General features: G+C 37.6%; 1 protein-coding gene across 3 annotated transcripts in view; it reads right to left on the bottom strand.

Annotated features, from left to right (window-relative positions):
* Positions 1-16,020, bottom strand: part of glra1 (glycine receptor, alpha 1) — a 123,906-nt gene extending 107,886 nt beyond the window's left edge. For all 3 annotated transcript variants that reach the window (XM_008420835.3, XM_008420836.3, XM_008420837.3), the window contains exon 1: positions 15,511-16,020. In XM_008420835.3, coding sequence (XP_008419057.1) covers positions 15,511-15,581 — 71 coding nt within the window. In that variant the 5' untranslated portion in view covers positions 15,582-16,020. The remainder of the gene's footprint in view (positions 1-15,510) is intronic.
* Between the last annotated feature and the right edge of the window lie 655 nt (positions 16,021-16,675).

Raw genomic sequence — 16,675 nt, 5'->3', positions numbered from 1 at the left:
TTACTGATCAAAATATTATTGGATTTAACTCAGATAGCCTGTGTCTATTCATCCTGGCCAGTCGAAATGCTGTACAGCAGAATCGTACTCTCAACAAGCTCAGGTCCTGGCCAGAAGCTCAGGATGTAAATCTGGTTTAGTGCCTGGCAAAAAGGTACATTGACATGTACGAAGGAGGAAAGCTGGAATCCAACCTCGAACTTTCCAACAACTGGTTGACTAATCCCCCCACTGAGCCACAGCAGCTCCAGCTGTCACTCTGAACTTTCTAATGAGGAAGCAGTTTTAAGTCAATAAACGTTTGTCAAGTGTAACTTTTTTTGCAATTTGATGATTTCCAAAAGGCAACAGGCAAAAAATACAAAATATTCCATTTGTGTTTCTACCCATTCAGAAACAGTGAGGAAAACAATTAGACTTTGATTTGAACAATTAACATATCCGGATAAGTTTGGAAGAAGAACTTAGAGCAGTGGAGAGTATATTTCTTGCATTTCTAGACTTTATTTTATTATCTAGTTGTTTAATCCATCATCCATTCATTCTCCTTTTCTTTCATCATCTACTTACCCATCTATGCAATAATCTGATCATCCATTTATTGATCATATGGGGTATATTTGACCAACAACCCAACTGTTCCTATGTCTTCCATCCATCCATCAAACCCAGTAAGTATTTTGTTAATTTTGTTAATATTAATTTAGCATTTTAAGTTAATGTCATAGCAAGTATATGTTTTAACAATATTATACTTCACTAGATTATATTGTTTTTGTATATTTATTATGAAAGGATTTAATTCTAATGTTTTCTAAAATATACATTAGCAGCGTTTCGATCATTGCACTTCCTTAATTCCATAATACATTGATTTACTTCAATTTAAATTCTTCATTATTTTGTTATCTATAAAATTATCATTTTTATTTGTGCTTACTTCATTTATTGCACATTTTACTCACACAATAAAATTGCCATTTTGACCACTTTATTTTCATTTTGACCATCATATTGTGGGAGTCTCTGGTGATTAAATGTTTGTCCCAGTAAAGCACTTTGGGTTTCACTTGGCTGTATGAAAACTTCTCTATAAATAGGTTTGATTGATCTGCATTTTATTCTTATGTCTGGCCTGCAAATGAAAGAAGTGGAAATGTTTCACATATAACAGCAGTCCAGCAGTTTCCTGTGGCGTTATTAAAGATTTAAAGGTGTTTGTCATTGATTTTTGTACACAAACACAGTTTAGCTTGAATGGTTTCCAGAGGCTGAAACAAGCGTTGGTGAATTTTAGCTGCTGGATTTCCAAAGTCTCTTCAGCAGCTTATGTTGATAATCCTCCCCCCAGCAGCTTCTTCGTTGGGTTTTCAATGATCAAACCTTGGATTTGCTTTAATTATTTCAGATCAATGCTGGCCGAGGCTACTGTGGAGACCTGTGGCCAGTGCTGAGACAGCACAAGAGCAGGAAAAACCGCTGAGTCGTCTAGTGCCAGAGTCTCAGAGAGCAAGAGCTACAGAGAGATGTGGGCAAATGCAACACTCCAATTATTAGTCCTAAGTGTTCCTCATTATGCTCCTAAAGCCTCTGAAGACTTGAAATCCTAATTGATCCCATCCTGGCATTTTGTAACACATCCCTGGCACTAACAGATACTTCGAATGCCTCTTACAAAACACTACAAACACCAAAAGCCTTCAACTTGCATCATATTTACTACTGCTGCATCCATTGTTTGGACTTTTAAAAGGCATATTTGACCCATTCACTGAATATCTCCAGTTTAAATAATGATTGACATCCACATTTTTGTTTTGTGTTTATTTGCTCCAAAGGTTTATTTTAGTCCATGTTTTCTGCTCTCGTTGTGATGAGTCAACACTCCAACATATTGCAAACAGAGCAGTTTTCAGGTTTGTCATCCAGGCTGTAATGGGGAAACCAACTTAAACCGCCACATTTCACCTACAGATTGACACATACTGGTGTGAAATGGACTCAAATCTGCACTTTTAGCTGTGAAACACAGGTTTCTACTGCGACCGTCCACAGTATCCAAACAGTTCTAGTTGATATTAATATGAGTGTGTGTGTGTGCGTGTGTGCGTGTGATACTCAGATCTCTGCAGTGATACCTTTCAGATCCTTCAGGGTAATTTTGGCCTCTTTATTACCCCTGATTAATGCACTCGTTCTTTGGTTAATTTAAGTAATCTGCCCTTTCGTAACAGTTTTGTCAAGATGCCCTGTTCTGTCCTCTTTCTAATAATGAATTTAATGGGTTCTTTCGGGCATCGTCTGACTTTTTCACATTTTTTTTATAACCCTGTCATCGTCTTTGTTCTTTTCCTTTTTGAATTTCTTCTCACAATTCAACATCGTTTTTGCTTGATTCCAAATCTGACAACACTTGTTAACAGGAACTGACATCCTTTGACACTTACATTAAACACATCCAAAGATAAAATAATTACATTTGATTCAACTCAGCTTAATTATAAGGCCCTGACTCACAACAGATATTTCTTCTTAGAACATATAGATCCATCTTATTTACAGACGTACTGTTAATTAATTCTAACCACATAAATAAATCAATCATAGTCCATTACACTGATATTCTTTCACCTGATCAAATCAAAGAAGTTTTTATTGAATTATTAAAGTTTAAATTATGTATTGCAATGTAACTACATAACCAATGATGAACTTGGAATGTAAAATGTGTCTGGACAGTAGGACATTTTGAAAACCTGATCAGTGTAAGTGCAAACATGATGCAGTAACAGCTACTCCATTTTCAGTGTCCTTGAGACAATGCCTTGAGTTATATGTACCGGTAGGTCAGCACCACATTCCCACATCAAATGTATCATTTTAAATCGTGCCACATCCTTCCTGGACCCTGTGAGAAAGCAGCAACACGCTAGAAAAAATCTCCCAATACAAGCACAGAGCTATCTTCAAGATTGAAAGTAGCTCTGATTTGAGACGAGTGCACCAAATTCTGCTTTGTGGGGTTTCATGTCATGGATGTGCTGCAAGTGCTGACACCGTGCTGCACTCAGAACCTACATGAGACTAAAATAAACCTGAACAAGATTGCTACAGAAGTTCTGTGCAAGCTAAAAAGCCTTGGAGGAACTGCAGCTCTTCTGACGGGGAGCCCGCTAGTCCAAACATTCACCTCAAAGCTTCACCAAAAGTGTGCAGATGATCAATGTTCTGGCTGAGTTTTACATCAGAAACGGGTCTTAGAGTTTACTAGAGCATCAACATATTCACAAGCAACAATGTTTGCAGTCTCTCTAACCCAAGTGCTTAGAAAAGGTTTTAATTGTGCTTCTCACAGACAGGAAGGCAGCAAACTTTAAGAGAACTTATTACAAAGACCGTAATTTATGTATGAAGGTTATAAAGCTGTAATTCAACTTCATTAAAAAACTTTAACAAAGCTGTGGTTAAGTCCCAGAAGGCATTTCATACAGCTACGCGTAAAAGCCTAAAATTACTACAATCCTTGAAATTAAATTTTACCAACATGTTTCTTCTTATTGGAAATGATATAAAACTTTTGGCGAGATTGATTCTGATAGGTAGAGCTAAAGGTTAGGGTGATGGCAAAGAGGCTTTCCCACCTCAGAAACTTTGAGCTCATCACTAAAGATAAACTATGAAACCACCATGAATCTAAATACCACTTATAAAAAACCTTTTGAATATTGAGGTGGCATAAATCATTTTTGACATGCTATGTTTTAAAATAATGTACAAATAAAAACCGATTGAAAATTGATAGATTTAACATTGCTTTATTATTGCTGAAACATACCTGACTCATTTCCTGTCAGAAAACAAACTTCTTAATTTAATAAAAATAATTTTCAATCTAAATCTGAAAGCTGTATGAATAACATTTTACATAACTGTGCTGCTCCCTTTGCATCTGACCACATTTTTATTATTTTTTTATGATTATTTGTTAATTATGTCACACAGAATCAACATACTGTGCATAATCCCATATATTACTACATGTTTAGATCAATAAAACTTTGAGCAGTAGTTTAGAGGAATCTTCCTCTCCTCTGATTCCTGTGCTGTTTCTAATATTTCAGCTTGGTCACAGCTCAGAGAGGTCATTGATAATATACTTTGCTATTTAAGGTGCAAATGTGTCACAGTCTCCTAATCAATAATGTTTCATCATATATCAGGTTTTGGAAATGAACCTGCCTAGAAGTTAATTATTGTTGAGGTGGCAGCGAACTTCTCAGAGCAGTCGATTGTTTTTCATTACAGAACTTGGGGGGGGGGGTGTGGATTGATCACAGAAAAGAATGTATATACAGCGTATGTTATGATTTGTTATGATGGAGGATGCGGGTGATAAATGTTTGGCTCTGCTGCTGCCGAACAAATGAAACAGCCCGAGGGCAGATTCATAAATAACACGGTTGGTTTAATTTGACTGAACGCAACTCGGATGCGAACTGACATGGGAAGATTTCTGAGAAGGGCAGCCGGCCAGCCGGGTCCGTCCTTCAGCGGCACAAATAAAACCCAGAGCACATTACAGATGATTGGGTTCTGTGTCTGACCCCTTTGGGTGAACCGTGGACCCTTAAGTTCACAATCAAATTGACACCTTTTCTGGGATTTAAAAAAGGTGGATACATGTGATAGTGCAGATTAAACCATCATTTTGAGTTTTTCCCTGCAAACAAAAGGCTGTCATATTAATATTAATAATCAATCATTAATATTTCTGATGGTTTTTACACATAGAACTTCATAAATCATGGCACAGTAAAAGAAAAAAGATTAACATGTTTTTTTTGTGTTTTATCTTACAAGTTCATTAAACAGCCATTACAATATTTATTAAACACAAATGTAGTAAATGGAAATGCTGAATTTATTAAGCTTAACTTTGAAACAATGGTTATCTGACCTTATAAACATCGAGATTCATGTAATTTTCCCCCCACTGTTTTTGCCAACCTTAATTCATTGCTTAAATTATGTTCTTTCAGTCAAGCCCTCCACTACAATACTGACAGACAGGAGTCCAAGCAATGACTGCCAGGTACGGACGGGTCTTACAGCTGCAACACTGCATACTGTATCAAAAACTACATTTTCATTGACCACATAAATGCACAATATGACATTTTGAAAATAAATTTGTGTAATGGAAACACACCAATTTTGAAAAAAAAATTTTTTTGCTAAGTTTTTACAATAGGATGAGGTTGTTTTTTTTTTGCCTCTATTCAACTTTGATTTTAATTGCGTTTCTTCTGGAAACACCGCAATTGTAGAACACAGACATTGTGTTGCAATTATGATGAAAACTGATGATCCATTTCTATTTTAAATCATCCTAATGTATATTTAAGCTTAATGATCATCTGTGTTCTCCTACAGACGTAAAGCAAGAAATGTGACGTCAAAAAGACAAATTCTCAGCGTCTTTGGCCAGAGTAACTATCTGTCACATGAATAATGTTGAAACAAAATATCACCATAAAACTAAATGTGTACCAAAGTATTTGAGAGTCAAATTTGAGCCCATCTGTCCAACAAAGTAGTTCTTAATGGTCGATAAAAGGCAAAGTGAGTCCAAATCATCAGCTCTCCACACCCAGGCTTGTCCCTGGGTATAAGGTGCTACTCGGTTTTCTCCGAACATTGTGCTCTACATTTTAATCAAACATCTCTACTTATGTTTTGTTTGTTCGCACCTGCCTTTTTTTAATAGATAAATATTTTCTGCTTCAAAACAAATCTTTTTTCCAATTATCCTGTCATGAACTTTACATTTAAATTGCTAACTGAAACCTAGTCGAAGATGGAGCTGTCATGTTTTTGACACTTCTCCGAGAATTGTCTGTGGTGAAAAATATTTCTCATTACATAGGCTTCTCTAATAGGACAGAAATCCTTTAGACTGGACATTGTGATAACACAAACCTGGGATCCCATTAATGATGATCAATTAATCAAGCACCTGGCTGCTCCTTTGTACTCTTAAATCCAAAGAGAGCGACAAGGTAGTACTTAATGTTTCACATCACCTTTTCAATTTGGGTTTATCTTTGTTTATTAAATAATGACAGTGTGGAATCTTTTACATTTCTCAGCTTTTACTTTAGACGTAAATCATACAAATCATTTCTATTATGTCCTGGCATATAAAACCTTTAAACATAAGGAGGGTGTATGTTTGTTTTACTAGGACTGTTGACTTACTCCCTCCTCAGAATAGCAGCATGTCACATCTGTTCCCCCTCCTCATTTCACTTTAAGAGGATATTATGTCTTTTTGATGTAAAGTTTAACTTTCTAATCTTGCTGAACCAAAGCAAAGTCAAATGTTGGAGATTCCTGATCTAAACAATGCTGAATTTTAACTTTCAATAAGAAATCCTTTCAGTCTGACAGACAATAATCAGAGTGGCACAGAACACAAACCTTTTAGGTGAAGCGAGCAGACAAGCCTTGTCTTCAACAGTTTGAAAGTGCAAATTTGTTCTTTCGTTCCTGACATTAAAGCAGATAGTCATTATTAAAACTACTTTCAGCTGACTATATATAAAATTTTATTGAATACAACTCTGGCAAATCTGTTTCTCCCTGACTCTCCTTAAAGCTTTTCAAATCTGCCAAAAAATGCCCAGCATATAATAAATATTCAAGGAAAATGTCTGCAATGACTCAATAAAATGTAGCTGTTTCACTAATTTTATTACTTTGTCATTTATTTGTATAAAAGGCAACCTCTAAACAAGATTAAAAATGCTATAAAAACTTAAACTAATTAAATTTTACTTTTGCGCAAGTGAAAAGCTGTCTGATTATAGAAAGCATGACACTCAACCAACTGTGATGGTATTAAGCTTTAAGCTTTCAGAAAAAAGAAATTTTTTAAATGCCAGACACACAATCAGAAAGAGGCTCATCCTTCCCCTGACTAAAGTTTTCACCTGACAGCTAAAGTCGTATTTTCTGTGTATCAAACTGTCTAATCTTTATTGCATTTCATAGATTCAAACTAAGAAAGGGAAACAAAATGTGCCATTGTGACAGGTTAGCGCCTACAGGTCCAATTTAAAGAGTTATTGGATTTTTTTTTTTTTCATAACACAGTCAAAAGTATCTGAAAATGGTCAGGTAAGAGTCTGGACAGCACAAGCAAAGTGAAGACTGGGCTCTTTTAACTCCCAAGGTAGGGTGCTGGTCTGTTAGATGAATCACCACATAAATCACCGTCTTAATTAAATTTCCAGTCTGAAACTTTGCCATCACCACATTCTTTTTGGTTGGCCATCGCATCATGCATTCATGCCCAGTTTCAGTGTTACAAATGTAACATCATCACTCACTGGGAACTTTCAGCCATGTTCTTGGCTGCTTGAAGCTAGCTTTTTTTTCCTCCCTCATTTTTAGCACATTTTTTCATTTTCAGACATGGACAAGTATAATTTTTGCAATCTTCAAGCACGAACACAGTTGTGAGAATAAATGTCTTGAAAAATGATGATATATTAGGGGAAAAAGCAGCCATGTTTTTGTGCTTTTTGTTCCAATGGGAAATGTTTATCTACCGGTTCTTGAACATAAAAAAAACACAGTTATTCTGTCTCGTTATTGAAACAAAGGCAGACATGCAACGTGCCTGTAAATACGAATGACAGTCACAACCCTAATGAATGCCACAGCTAAAAGTAAAGTCTAACTCCAGGTAACGTGACATTCCAGTAAGCTGTTCTGTCACAGCTCTGCTTTTGCGTCACTGTGAAGCCTAACCTTTCTATTAAACGAAAGGAAAAAAAATCCGTCCATTTCTTAAAATATTTCTTGAGCCAAACCAGGATAAGGACTTCATTTAATATTAACGCCTTACAATGTTAAACACAAAGGAATTCTCAGTGAAAAATAATCTATAAATTACCTTACTTAAAACCACAAATTTGAATGGAGTAGAATTTAATTTGTGCTTTAACATGATAGGAGCCCACATTATATGGAGAGGAAATTTTCACTTACAGCTGCTTCTGCAAGGCCAAATCAAGGAGAGTTTAAAGACCTGAGGCTCAGATGAATATTCACTCTGCTTCAAGAAATTTATGGAATGTCCCTGAAGAAATACATAGATTTCACACTTCAACAATTATTTGATAGCATTAAACATAAAGAATGGTGAAGGCAAAACTCATGAATATTTCAGACTGTGATGCAAGCCGTTTAAATCGCACGTTTATCTGTTTCCACTTGACAAAGTAAAGAGTCTTATTGAATATAGATATCAATAGAGGAAAAGGTCACTCTCTGCACATTTTGTTTAGCATAAAGATGAATAGTTTGCATACTGAGAGCCGTTGCCTGCTTTAGAGTACAGTAACGATCTGTGCAAGCACCCAGAAAGGAAAGAGGTGATCAATCTGCGTTATCACGTGGAGGAGGATGAGGAATGAGCAGAGCGCCTGATCAAATGGAGAAACGATCACTGGATTTTCCTTTAAAGGAGAAGCCAAGTTCTCGAAACCTGGTGATGCTCTGTGGTGCAACAAATCAGATATAGTTAAATTTCTTAATGACTGAGAAAATGTAAAGATCTCCATTTATCGCTTTTCATATCTGCTCAAAGATGATGAAGCCATACGATGCAGTTTCCCTGCAGAATAATAAAACGTAGTTATGCGACATTTGTAGGAGCTCCTTTTTTACTCGTAACTAAATTTTGGATTTCAGCAAGTATAAAAAAAAATTGCCCTTTCAACAACAATGACCTCTTGCCGCAGCAATGCCATTGGCTGTTCGCAGGCCTGACAATCATTTTGTCAGTCCTGATTTATTGGCAGTCCCAGGAGGTCACGACGGGCACGTTGGCATTCCAGACACATTTGATTCATCATTCATGGGTAAAAAGTCGATAAAAGTAGACGATGCAACTCAGGGTTAAGCAAAGTGTCAATAGTGGTTTCTGCTATGAAAATTTTGAATTTGAAATTCAGCCACTTGATTAGATTGTTACCTAGTACAGCCAAAACAGTAAAAAAAACACAACAAGACAAATATAAAAACTAAGTTCAAAACCTACATGTGATGTAGTAACAAGGGGACAGCAATTATTTGGTGCCCCAATCAAACAAAACAGCAAAACACTCTAATGAAATTAGCCAGATAAATGTTGAAGTTACATCAAATCTTCCTGTGACCATTGTGGTAGATGGTCAAATATGCTTATTTTCAATCACGTTGCAGTAACCAGACTGATTACTGAAACAGTGCATTCACAGGTCTCACTAAAACCAGGAAAATAGAACAAGTAGCCAGTCTCTGGCTACCTGCAGCTCAGAGAATAGACTTTAAAATACTGTTAGTTTATAAATCACCACAATACATTAAAGATCTGCTGTTGTTGTACCAACCTGCCAGACCTCTCAGGTCTTCTGGTTCTGATCTGATCTGCATCCCCAGAACCAGAACCAAACATGGAGAAGCAGCATTCAGCTTCTATGCATCACAAATCTAGAATAAACTTCCAGAAAACTGCAAAACAGCTGAAACACTGAGTTCCTGTAAACCAAGGTGTTGTTGTGCAACACCACGCCCACCCCCCCCCCCCTCTCTCTCTCTCTCTCTCTCTCTCTCTCTCTCTCTACTTCCCCTTCTCAGAGGAGGGAGATGTGCTACCAGCTCTCCATCTAATGGGTGAATTGAGTTTCCTAAATCTGCTGGGATTTTACCCTGTCCAGAACTGAAGTAAACTCTGTTTAAACTGGCATCGAGAAAGATCAGCCTGGTTTCTGACGACCTCCATCCAGATGTCCCACCTTTTTCACCCTGTGAATTAGCCAGATTGAGAAAACCTGCAACCAACTAGTTTCACAGAGCACACCTGTTAACGGTCGTTCTTTCTCTTTAAAACCCACCTGCTTAGAATTGCTTTTGACTCATGATAACTGGAACATTGATCAATATATTTGGTGTATTGATGATTTTGACAATGGAGTTTGGCAAAATGCAGTTTTTGCTACTCATTTCACAACTGGTGACTCTTAATATGTTTATGTTTTTACGATGTCCTTATATTTTTCTTGTGTAGAGCACTTTGAACTGCCTTGTTGCTGAAATGTGCAATGCAAATAAACTTTGATTTGATTTTGATTTAGGTACCTGGAGCCATAAAAATCCATTTTATGCTAGTTAGTCCACACTTTTTGTTATGGATACCATAAACATTCTCTCTGAGTGAATGGACTGGAAATTGGTTGGGAAATTGGTTGGCAAGCAGATGAGAGTAATGAAAGGACAAAATGCACCAGGACATGCTATCAAGCAACCGTGAACATATTAAAACAAATGAAACTGTGACAAAACAAAAATGTTGACAGCACTATTTTTGAGAGCTACAGCAAAACACAGCATCCTGTGATGACCAAATCTTCATAACAACTATTACAGGCTATTTGTCTGCCAGGAAATGAGAAGAAAAATCAATTTGTCTCCTAACAACACAAACACACTGCATGTGTTTAAAGCTGGCTAATTCCTGTTGTGATTTTAACTGAAACTGTGTGCTTTACTCTGATTCGGCTAAGATGGTGGTTTTGAGCAACAAACACTCCAGCTTGGATTTGGTGTAAAACGAAGGAAGAAAACCTGTAAGTCTAAGTGCACCAAATGTCCAATGTTAGGTACGGGGGAGGAACTGCAATGCTGTGGGCCTGTGGACTAAAATACAACAATGAATGCGCTAAAAATCAGGCAATGAAATGAAAAAAAAATTAAGCTGTAAATTTTCTTTTTTCAGAATCAGTCTGAAAACATGCAGACTGACTTTTCTACAAATGTTTCAAGAAGGCTCAAATCAAACATTCGCTGTAAAGCTCTTTCTAATGAGTCATTGCTTTATCTCATCTCCTTAATGCCTTTTTTGAAAGAATTTCTGTACTAAATTCTGGTATATCATTAAATTTTTATTTGAGGTGAACATTTGCATCTAAATTCCAAACTCTCAGCTGTTTTAATGAGTAAAAAAAAAAGCACAGACATAGAGAGGGAGGAAAAAGAGAGCAATGTTTAAGCATTTAATGTGTATTCATCAGGTCTGGCCTCAGTCATTGACAGGCTAATCGATGTTTAGTAATAAGGCAGAATGGGGAATGAGGTGTAAGGGGTCTGGGTTGGGATGGAGGGGAAAGAGATATCAATTAGGCAGAAAACTGCAGAGTCCAGAGCCGAGAAGCTGAGACAGCAATATACCTGACGGGGGTTCATTACTAATCAGTGTGTACGCTGAATGCAGAACTCCTGCAGACCACTAAAATACCCCCTGTTCCAGCTGTAAATGGCTGCCTAATTCCATAAAATGAGGAAGTCTGCAGGTTGTGGAAAAATGCTTCTAATAGTTTTTATAATGAGATACCTCAGAGGCTGTGCAGCGAGAATAAATCCACGTGATGCAATGAACTGAAAAATGTGCGTTATACCTGCAGGTTAAATTCAAAACAGCTCTAAATCATCAGCGAATGATATTATGAAAGCAGGGTTATACTGGGATTCTTAGTCTTAAATGTACGAGCTGCACAATGCAGAAATAATATTAGAAGTACTTTTAAATTCTGTACACTTCCTTTAGATTGACTTCTTCATAATAGCCGATTACTTTTAACTCCTGTAAATTAGTTTGCTACATGTCAACTTCAATTTTATTATGATTTGTCAAGAGTTTTTTAAAATTGTTGACTGATAAAACACTTTAAATAGTTTTATGCAGTTCATGATGAAAATTTCCTGCTAACAGAGTTAGCCTAATTTATTGGCAATCCTTTGAAAACGTCTCTAAAGAAACAATCAACATGAATTAAGCTATTCAGTCGCCAAGAAAATCCCACAGTGAGAATAAAAATTAAAAAGTAGAAAAGAAGTAAAGAAAAGCCTTTTTAGTTTTTTACTTGAGTGTGATCAGAAAGTTTAGTAATATTTAATATAAGACTCTGTTTCCTTGTCTCTGATTAAAAGTTGTAGCATCCTGATTAATCAACATGGCTTTTAAAGACTTTCTAGAACAACAAGTTCCATTTTTGCCTTCAGTTTTCATTAAATTAACATTAATTTTTCTCCTGCCATCAAACTCAACCACTCCCAATGTGGACAAATTTGATTATGTGTTAAAAAATTATAAAACTTTAAGAGATATCAATTCTTTAGCTGAAAATTAGCTTCATGTGCACAATTTATTATAAGATCTTTAAAAATAAGTTTCCAATTGACCATAAAACTGGAAATAAATAAAGAAAACAAAAGTTTAAATTTGTATCTTCTAATACGCCACTATTTATAATTGGATACCAAATATAAGGGAATCCACCAAAAAAACGGATCCCTCTGTCTGTGTCATCACGGAGACAATGGTTGGAGTGATGCAGACCTTTGGGTCTTTTTGCTACACTGAGATGAATGATTTGTCTCGCATCATGACATGAAACATTCATTTCTCGGTTGGAAAGACATTGTTTCACTGAGTGGAGCATGAAGACTGACGATTTGCCAATCAGCAGCTGTGGGCAGGATTAAAGCCAAAGTGAAGCCAAAGTCTCAGTGCTGAGATGTGACAGTATTTAGTAATTGGAGAGAAAAAACTGAAGTATGTACCCAAAACAGAACTGGTTGTTCTCCCACAGGACTGATAACGGAGAGTAATGTGTCATGAATTGTGTCTGTAGCATACGTCTTCCATTGTAAGCCAGCAAACATATTTGTCTTTAACAAACATTTTATAAGAACCTGTTCAGAGGAAACTCTAAAAACATCAACTCACAATGGCATAAAGAACCAAGTCCAACTCTATCAAATGCAGCCAAATTTAGCTTTAAACCAAGTTAATTCCATCAATAAGTTCATATCTACACATGGTCATTAATGCTCTAGTAAATGAGTGTTTTTATTGATTTATTTTAACCATTTTCTTTACTTCATACATGCAGGGTCAGAATGATGCACACACACCAAAATATTTGCTTAAAAATAACCTATATGTTTTTTAAAAAGTTGTGCAGAAAGTCCTACAACATATTTTGTCTTCTGGTTAGTGATCATGAGCAAGCCCAGCTGGTTCCTTCTTCTGTAGCATAAAAATATATACCAACAACTGGATTGACCAATCATAGAAAAAAGTAAATTTGATGAAACTCAAAATCTGACGAGGAAAACTCTAGACTTATGCAAGTTAGTAAGGTTTCATAGAGCCTACTTCTAAACAACTACAGACTCCAAGATTCTCACATCAAATAATCAATGTCACCATTTTGCAAAGTGTCTGTAAAACGACCCAATTACCTTCTTAGATGAACAGAAAAAAGTTAAAATCTTTAAAAACAACCCAGCAACAACCAAAGCTCAAGAAGTCTGCCATAAATTGTAAACTGCTGCATCACCAGCATCACTCTCTACTACAAAACCAGTTTAATTCACTGTGCACTCAGAAACTAAGACAACAGACACCTTCAAGCTTGACTATAATTCACAGCTGAAAAAAGCCAAATCTTTTCTAGAGTGAGGTTTTATGATCAGACAACACTGAGTTATTTGGCACAAAGATAAGATTTTTTTGAAGAGTCATTGTGAGGATTTTAAACCCAAGCACACGGTTAAGCACGGTGACGGTAGCAGCTGTGGGGTTATTCTGCTGCAAGTGGTTCTGGTGCTTTTCATTGCATTGATTGAATAATTAATTCTTCAGCTTCTTTACATGTAGAAAGGGAAAACAAATACTAGCACAAAGCTGAGTAATGCATGTACTCTGTTCTTTGCTACACAACGTAGTAGTAGATGTGTTCAGGTCGGGTTTGTCTGATTCAAACCCTGATTCAAACCTTGTCTGAATCCTTGATCATCTACAGCATCAAGGATTTTTCTTAGTCTTACGAGTCTGTAAAAAAATATGTTCCTCAAATTTTGCCAAACTGTTCATAATGTAGGGATGGAGTAACGTTGGTGGTAAAATTTAGGTTGGGAAATGCAAGTATTTATGTCACCAGAAGTGGAAAAAGTTTAGAGATGCATAGAAATATTTGGGTATAAAATGTAATGATTTTTTTTCACAATTTAAACTAACCTGAGTTTTAAGTCTGAACTTTGAAGGTTTAGAGAATTCATTGACTTTTCTGTCAATATTTTAGTTGTTCCATCAGTTGAATTGGAAATTCATTAAATTTGCCAAACTGTTCGGTTTTATTGAGCTGACTCAATGATTTATAAATTATGTTTGTTACAAATTTCACCAGTAAGTTTCAACTAAACTAAAGGAGCAAACTGAAAACCTTCACAGCATTTGAAACAACACAGTAATGTGACCTCTACTTGTTTCCCCTCCAGTTCTTGTTTGGGTCTTACATTTGTTGTAATTTGTTTCTGCTCTTTATAATGTTTTCTCTGTTTCACTGTAATTTTTTGTCCATACTTTTTCCCATATGTAAAATTCATAACCTCAGATTGATGTAGTTCAAGTGTTTATCTTGGTTAATTTTAATGATCATGTCTTACTTGTCATGTAAAACCAATCTTTGGTTTTACAGAAGTTGTTTGTACAACATGAAGCCAATGTGCATGTTGCATGCTAAGTTTTTCTAAAACACTTCTTCCTTCCACACAACCTTCCACTCATAGGCTCAAACACAACCCCGTGTAATTGTATGATATGAAGTTATTGTTATTTTCAGCAAAACCAATTTGAGTTTCCATTAGCTGCAAACCATAAACAAGAAAATACACAAATCATTTGTTTAAAGCATGAGTAATGAACCTTTGTAAAATGAAAATAACTTTTAAAACTGAATTAGTGATAATATTTTACTGTACTGACATATTCCCACAGAAGAGCAAGTTGTGCAAATTAAAGTAATTGGATCAAACTGCTTGTTTGTGATACCAACCAATGACAAATGCCAATTCACACATTTAGTTTTGTGCTGTGTTAGTCTTGGTCATGGGGCGTCATAGGAAAATATAAAGGAAGGAGGCTGAGGGGTGAGGAATCACATGAGAGCAGCAAACGATTCAGTGATTAACTTCATTGCTGTGTGTGTTTTTGTTTTGATTAAATTTATCCTGCATAATTATAGAAGATTAAAATGTGGAACTAATGCCCCAGACGATATCCAACCACTAGCGGTCGCACTTCCCGCCCAAAAACAAACCCTGTCTGATTTCAATGCAACTTCATCACAGGGAGTGCTTCCCACGGACCCGCATACTTATCAGCCATAACTCACACAACCCACAAGCAACTTTGACAACTTTTCTCCCCCGAATTCCCTCTTCTCCTTTTTAAGACTTTTGAACGCAGCTTTAATTTCCATGCATGTCCCAGACCGCATCGAGGCAATAAAAATGCTAATTTCACTTGCTTTTCATTAAATCCCCAAACAAATTACGCACTCTTGGTTATTTCTTTTCCTTCCCCGCCCATCATGTCAGTTCCATGCCTGTGCTTACCTGAAAAATAAAACCGTTTCCCACAAATAGATCCCCAGCGCGTTCACTCGGCACATTTTTGCCAGTCTCATTTTATTTGGAGGGGGGTTGTGAAGGTGTTGGACACTCTTCAGAAAAGACTGAGAAGGAGGTCTGGTGGCGGGGACAGGGGGGGGCTTGGGTGATGGTTTATGACCTCCAAGGTGAGCCCGGAATGTCCTGCTTCTCTATGGATGCGTGTCCGTTTCAGATCCCGTGTTCTCCAGTGCCGAGCCGCGGGATGGCCATCACTTCACTCTCCATGAAATCATGCCTGTGTCCGCTCTCACTCCTCCAGCGCCGCCGCAACAGAATATCCACTGAATCCAGCCCGAAAATGTGTTCAGGACCTCGGACAGAGGCAGCCGGAGGGACCGTAAGGAGAAAGCTCGTCCAGGTTTTGGTTCAAGGGGGAACAACCGGGGACAAAGATGGGAAAGAAGGGAAGGGAGGGGGGGTCACTGGTTTCAGAGGACAGCAGCCGCTGGCAGGCTGCTAATACTTGACACAAATACACGCAATGACTCTAAGGTCCGGTCTGTGCGCTCCGCCGCAGTTAACAGAGAAATGAGACATATTCCTTCAGTTGCTGTTTGACTGCAGAAACCGGCGTCCGCTTGTCCCTGGAGCGCTGAAACAAATATGAATGTATTATATTCCCAAAATCCGCACACAGAGGAGAGCTTTCTCTCACATCTGCAGGCTCTGTCTCACATGGATCCCTGGGGCAGCCGGAGCGTCGTTCTGGATCTGTGCGTATCGGCTGCTGTGGGAGTCCCGGCGCTGCTGCTGCTGCAGGTACAACACGTCTGCCTCCTCTTCTCCCTCTCCTTCTTTACCCCCTCCTCTCGCTGCTGGTTCTCCCTCTTCTCCTCGTACTTATCTCCCAGGGGCGAGCAGTTGTAGTAGTACTTGGCGCTGCAGCAGCTCGGCTCAGCTGCTCCCATTGTCTGGTGGTGGTCAAGTTGGAGACGCGCCGGCGACCGCTGCTGTGCTCCGCATCCGCTCCCACCCGCGCACCGGGCGCGTTAAATCCCAACAAAAGCGCAGAGTCCCGCTGTTGAGCAGAGTTTTATAACAAGATGCAGCCCCGTGTGTCCGACCGATGTGGACCCTCTTCCATGGCAGAAGAGGTGACCACTGCCTG

This window comes from Poecilia reticulata, chromosome 10, assembly GCF_904066995.2.
Source record: "Poecilia reticulata chromosome 10, P_reticulata-male-v2, whole genome shotgun sequence".
NCBI classification, from domain to species: Eukaryota; Metazoa; Chordata; class Actinopteri; order Cyprinodontiformes; family Poeciliidae; genus Poecilia; species Poecilia reticulata.
This window is presented reverse-complemented; position numbering and strand designations above follow the sequence as displayed.